The sequence below is a fragment of the Nelumbo nucifera genome, chromosome 1 (genome assembly GCF_055504915.1).
Source record: "Nelumbo nucifera cultivar China Antique chromosome 1, China Antique-T2T, whole genome shotgun sequence".
In the NCBI taxonomy this organism is placed as follows: Eukaryota; Viridiplantae; Streptophyta; class Magnoliopsida; order Proteales; family Nelumbonaceae; genus Nelumbo; species Nelumbo nucifera.
The window spans coordinates 177713575-177720485 of record NC_142649.1 but is presented as its reverse complement, the minus strand read 5'-3'; the positions used below and the strand labels follow the sequence as shown (position 1 = coordinate 177720485).

Sequence of the window (6911 nt, the reverse complement as noted above, 5' to 3'; positions counted from 1 at the left end):
CTAATACAACGTGCATCTCGGTCAAATGGTGGTTGGACATTGCTGTTTGGTCCAAAATTGGCCCAAGCATTTAAGTGAACAACACGGGTAGCACAACATGTCACATTGGGTTGGCATTTTTTATTTTTTACATCACAAGATAGACACGGAGCTTACGTGATTTGAGTTCAGAAATACCACCTTAATCAGGAAGTGACAACCTCTATTGGCAATTGGCAAAGCATTAGCAATTTTATCCGAGCAAAACAACATCGCACGCTCAGAGCTAATCAACGGTTTGGGGGATATGAATCGGCAATGTTCTTCATCCAATGTAATAATACCGAAAAGTGTAGGAACTTGGAACATATAAATTTAAGCATCATTCATTAGAATAAAGATAGATATTTTCTGAAAGCACTACTCAACATGTCTCTTAATCATGCCCTCGTGAATCCAACTCCGAAGAATAAAAAAAATACAAGACATTAGGCTGCACCTTCCAAAAAATGATTCAAGAAAGATTAGCCAAAAATGTAAGTGCCTTGAGTCCAACAAGCAACTAGCATTTCCCCTTTCATTTTTTCTTTCACCTTTTCAGGGTGCCACATTGATACAAGCATAAAAAAGATACTAGCAACATACAATCACGACGCCACTAGGTCAGGTGTTTCCGCCTCAACAGACAACAAAGCAGTATGAACTTTGTCCAACCAGTTGTCCAGACGGTCACGCAAGGATTTGATCTGGGGTATCCCCAAAACCCTTGGTTGCACCCAAGAAACGTGAACCGTTCCCTCAACTTGATCAATTATCCCCTCAATAAGATGAACCTGCAAATGAAATTCTTGAGTTAACTAAACAAGAAAGCTTCCAAAGCATGTCAAATATCACCCAAATATAGAAGGATGATAACGGCTACTTTGTAATTGCAGAATGCAGACTAATCGTTTCTAGATCAATGCATGACCAAGTCTTTGTTTGAAAACTTGAATACAAGTAAAAACACTCAATCATGTTATAACCTTGTACTTTGTAATTGCAGGGCATGTTGTCAAGTTCTAACCTTGTACTGCATTTTTTTATATTACTTCTGCTAACTTCCATCTCATTCTCAGTGGCTCAATGCAGGCAGGCATATGGAAGATGCATATCAAGCAATTAGATTTACTTTGACAAAAAGATTTCAGTTTGTTATAAACTGAATACATAAATATAAACCACCAAGCCCTCTAAAAGAACAAAGGATATTTCCAATTATTATATCACAATAAAAAAAAAAACATTTTCCAACATCATGTTTCTCCGCTTCATTTCTCATTCAGTTCTCGAGCAATTATTATTTTGGTGTCAATATTAAATTAACACACTTAAGAGACTGCTAACCATCCTTTTCATCCATTGGCCCAATAGTACCAGAATTTTAGTATTTTTCCTAAGGCTCCGTTTGTTTGCGATACAAATGCCGAACCGGGGTATTTATGTACTCTGAGAAGAGAGAATTATTTTTTTTTTTATCAATAACACTTTCATTAATCATCAGTAGAAAATTTATAGGAGGAAGATAAACACACTTATCTTCCAAGAGTCGCTAAGAGCCTCGTAAAAGAAAGAAAAAAGAAGAAAAAGAGAAAAGAATACACTAAAGTTACATCTTGGCCCAAAACAGTGAATTCCTTTCTGCCCCTTATTTAGCTAAACCATCAGCTAGGGAATTAGCCAATCTTTTAACCCAACATGTCTTAACTTCCATCTCCCGCACCAGCCACATGAATTTCCACCTCTCATTGTTATACTTCCATAACCCATTTTGATCTTTAGACAGCCATCCTATCACCACCTCTGAATCCCCTTCAATTATGAGTTTCTTGATGTTCAACTCCTTAGCTTTTTGGACTCCTTCCATAACTGCAAGGATCTCAGCTCTAAGGGAGTCACCCACTCCAATTGGGCCTGAGAACATGGCAGAGATGACCCCATTTTCGTCCCTAAAAACACCTCCAATCCCTGATTGCCCCGGATTTCCCCTACTGCATCCATCAACGTTTAATTTCAAGAATCCTCTAGGTGGGGGAATCCAAACCACTTTCATTACTGACTTGGTCTGTGTGCAATTTGCAATTTCACCCCACTTCCTCAACATGTCATTCACAGTGTAATCTGTGAATAGTTTCAAATATTTCAACCACTGTACCGCCCTAATATGTATGATAGCCTTCAGATCTGCTGCTCCTCTTTGGATTTCTGAGAATATCCTGGAGTTTTTTTCCTCCCACAATGTCCAACATACTGCAGCCCTTAGTCCTCTCCACATTATCCTTCCCCTTTTTATCCGCCACCTGAAAAAGGTGGGGGAGAAAAGGCCCTGCAAGTCTGATGGGGGATTCCAACTGCGTCCAAATAAGAAGGAAGACCAATCCCAAATTGACCTCGCAAAGTGGCAAGACACCAGTAAGTGAAAACCAGTCTCCCCATCCGCTTTACATAGAACACACCACTGAGGTGACAAACAAGTATTGGGTCTCTACTTTTGGAGTAGATCACTAGTGTTAATTCTTTCCAGATAGGCTTCCCAACAAAAACTACCAACCCTAGGAGGTATTGCTCTGCACCAAACCTCACCAACAAGGAAAGGGGGGAAGGTAGGACTGGTGGACTGACTTAAGACTTTGAAGAACGAGTCACAAGAGAAGATGCCATTGGGGGTAGGTGTCGAAATTCTAGAGTCCTCCCTAGTGGAGTCTAAGACAACATTATCAAGAAGTGCAATAAGGCTCGAAATATTATCAAGGTCTGAGTCCCTCAAATCCCTTCTTAAACCCAAGTTCCACCCAATCCCAGAAGTGGAAGAGGATGGGGTGATGAAAGACGAGATCGGCTCATTTTTCAAATCAGATAGAGCATACAAAGAGGGAAATTGATCCTTTAAAGGGGCGCTCCCCACCTAGGTTTGTTCCCAAAATTTTATGGAATTACCGGAATTCAAGTCATACCTAATATTAGGGAAGAAAACTGGTAGCAAGTCATGAATGGCTTTCCAAGGAGAGTTGCTTGTGGTCCTAGCTCTGATTCCAGCGTCCCATCCATTGTCCTCCAGCCCATGTATATTTGCCACTATTTTAGCCCATAGCTTCTCCTTCTCCATAGGGAACCTCCACAACCATTTCCCCAACAGTCATATTCCTTCTCCTAATACTCCCAAGCCCCACACCACCACAAGACTTACTCCTACACACTATCTCCCAGCTAACTCTGTGATCCCTCTTCTCCTCTCCTGGCTCCCACAGGAAATCTCTCATAAACTTCTCTAATCTGTTAGCGACCTTCACTGGGATTTTAAACACCGATAGGAAAAAGATGGGTAAGTTAGCAAGCATGGCCTTAATTAGTGTAATTCTTCCACCAAGAGAGAGGTAGTTCTTTTTCCAGGATACCAGTCTTTTTTCAAACCTTTCCACCACCGGGTTCCAAAAGCTCTCTCGCATGGGATTATCACCTAATGGCAACCCTAAGTAGTTCAACGGCCACCCCGAAACTTCACACCCCAACAGTTCAGCACTCTCCCTTAGCTCTCCCTCCTCCAGGTTCACCCCCACTATACAACTTTTCCCGAGGTTAACCTTCAAGTTAAACATTTGCTCAAACAGTTGTATCACCAACTTCAAGTTCCTGATCAAGCTCACATTACCGCCTTCACAAAATAGAATCATGTCATCAGTAAACTATAGGTGAGTGAGGGGGGTTTCCACCCTCCCAACTCTCCAGCCTCTAATGAGCCCCCTATCATCTGCTCTGTGGATCAGTTTCCCCAGAATCTCCGCAATTAGAATGAACAAGAAAGGAAACAGGGGGTCTCATTGTCTTATACCCCTACTAGCTGGAAAGAAATCTACCACTGTCCCATTCACTAGTATTGAATAATGACAACTCCTGACACAACCCATGATCCACTTGCACCATCTAGCCCCAAACCCAAATTTAGTCAAAACTCTCCTCAAGAAATCCCAGTCCACCAAGTCATAAGCCTTTTCCAAGTCCAACTTACAAACCACTCCCTTCTTCTTATCCCTCTTAAAGTTCTCCACACTCTCATTAGCAATTAAAATCTGATCAATAATTTGTCTCCCACTCACAAATGCTCCTTGATAGTGTGCAATGATATCGGGCAATACCTTCTTCAACCTCATAGACAACACTTTTGCAATGATCTTATACAAGCTATTAACTAGGCTAATTGGCCTAAAATCCTTCGGGTGGGCTGCATCTTTCTTTTTTGGAATTAAAACTATAAATGTAGAGTTCACACCCGGATTGATAATTCCTCTCCTGAAAAACTCCTCAGACACCCGCAAGAGATTATCTTTCACGATATCCCAACAATCCTGATAAAAAGCCATTGTGAACCCATCCGGCCTTGGAGCTTTTGTTCTATCAATAGAAAGCACAGCCTCCTTGATCTCTTCTAGAGTAAAGCTTCTTTCAAGCCTTCTCCTGTTCTCCACCCCTACATCTGGCCAGTCCAGACCTTCTACCCACACCCTTCTGCTTACAGGCCTTCTTAGAATAGATTTGAAGTGCTCCACACAGACCCTGGCAATCTCCTCTTGTTGTACTAACTCGACTCCATCTACTACCAATTCGGAGATAAAGTTCTTCCTTCTCCTACCATCTGCTAGAGAATGGAAATACCTAGTGTTTCTGTCTCCCTCTTGCAACCACTTACATCGAGATTTTTGCCTCCAACTAATTTCCTCCTTGTGCAAACAATCCTCTAGCTGTCTTCTCAAATCTCTCCTGAGATCATTGTCTTCCTCTCCAAATTCTCCCCTTTCTTCTTTAGAGTCAAGGCTTTCAATCTTATCCATCAAATCTCCCTTTCTTTCTTCTATCCTTCCAAACTCCATCAAGTTCCACTCCTTGATTCTTGCTTTCAAGAATTGTAGTTTCTTATGAAATCTCATCCCCTCCCAATCCACCAGTGGATTACATTCATGCCACCATTCCCTCACTTTGTTAGTAAACCCTGGATGACGTAACCACATATTTTCAAATCTAAAGGGGGTAGGACCTCCACACCTTCTTTCCTCCTTACATAATACTATGGGCCAGTGATCTGAAGTCACCCTTGGGAAAGCTCTAGAAGCCAAGGTTCCCCAATGTTCTTCCCAATCCAAAGAGAACAGGAATCTATCCAGTTTAGAGCAAATGGGTCTAGATTGGAGGTTTGACCATGTAAACGTCTTATGGGCTAGGGAATCTCTTTAAGCTCAAAGGCATCCACAAAACTATTAAACTTCCTCATGCTTTTTGTCACCCTCTGGTTAACCTTATTGGACTCCTCCAAGAATCTGATCACATTGAAATCCCCACCCATGCACCACGGCCCATCCCACAACCCTCTAACATCCGCTAGTTCCTCCCACAACTCCTCTCTCTCTCTATAGTCATTCGGTCCGTAAACATTTGTGAGCACCCATGTATAGTCATCCTCTTGCTGCTTAAACTTCAGAGACACCGAGTACTTTCCGATCAACTTCTCCATCCACCCTCCCTTTCCTATTACCTTCCTCCAACCCTGCTCTCTCCTCGTAGTCCTCTCCATCTCTACCCTCATTCCTTTCCCTCCTCCCCACTAACTCCTCCCCTCTTCCTACCTCCCCTTCCCCTCTCCAGATCAGCTCTCCTTCCACTTCCTTAAGCACTCTTTCAATAATTTCCCAGACTTTTTCACTCCTAAACCTTCCTTCCGGCACCTTCCCACCTTCCTTCCTTCCGGTCTCTCCCTCCTCGAAGAGCCCATCTGCTGGCTCAGCTACATAATCATGGGCTACAGAACATGGAGCAGGAACGGAATCTGGAACCAAAGACACTGGAGACACATTAGTAGCACAAACCGAAATCACTTGGTTACCTGGGATTGATGGACAAGCTAGAAAAGGACTGCTCCCTGCCTCCCTCTCTTGTTCCAGAGGTTGCTAAAAATTTATCTCCCTGAGTTGGTCGGGAAGTACTTCTGTCCTTTGGTCACCCTGGTGATCTTTCCACTCTACCCCTGGTTCACCCCTTGATGGTGTGTTCCTGCTCTGCTTCCGGTTCTCCCGATCTGCCCCTTCTGATCCTCCTTGCACACTCTAAGGTCTTGAGAATGGGTTGTACCACTTGCCTTCGTCACCCTGAAATAATCTTACAATATTCCACTCATCCACGTCACCTCCAGCGCAACTGCCTTCGTCGTTTACACTGCCCAAGCTAGTACTATCAACCGAACAATCCTCCGAGTCTTCTTCACCTTCACTACACTGCGCTCAGCCTTCATCCTTGTCGTTCTTCTCTTCAGGTTTTCCTTTAACATAACTTGGCTTCAGCTTCTCTGAGGAACGTCGCAGGGAGCTAAGCTCCTTCAGCCTTCGTCGGGAAACCCACCGCAAGTCGAGCAACTTCTCTGTTTTTCGGCGTTGTGCGCGTTCCCCCCTTTGTCTCGCGACTGGGGACGATGATAGACCATTAACGTTGTCTATCTTAGTCGTGTCCCCAGTCACGTGAGTTACTAAAGGCTCATGTGCCTTCTTAAACCACTGGATCGGGCCCGCTGACCCAAATGGGCCTTTAATCGCACCCAAGACTTTTCGAATGGGCTTTGGCTCTGGCCCATTTTTAAGCCACTGTGGCCTCACGTGACTTTTAAAAGAGTCACACGCACTCGGTTTGGTTTTATCCGGTCTAGATCCAATTCTTCCTTGGACCGGCTACTTTTCCTTGTTCAAACAGGTCAAGTTGGCGCCGGTTACAACCTGTGCAAAAGACCTGCCACCCCCCAGGCTGTTCACTGCTCCCACACGCATAAAATCCACCCCCTGAGTGCTACCCTTTTGCTTCTCTAGTCTTGGTTTTTCCATTTTTGTGAAAGATCTTTTCTTGTTTGAATCAACCAA

The 6911-nt window shown here is 43.5% G+C and overlaps 1 protein-coding gene across 1 annotated transcript in view; it reads right to left on the bottom strand.

Annotated features, from left to right (window-relative positions):
- Positions 1–349: 349 nt before the first annotated feature.
- Positions 350–6911, bottom strand: part of LOC104600383 (26S proteasome non-ATPase regulatory subunit 13 homolog B) — a 30895-nt gene continuing 24333 nt past the window's right edge. The window contains exon 6 of the mRNA XM_010263299.3: positions 350–812. Within this exon, the coding sequence (XP_010261601.1) occupies positions 627–812 (186 nt within the window). The 3' untranslated portion in view covers positions 350–626. The remainder of the gene's footprint in view (positions 813–6911) is intronic.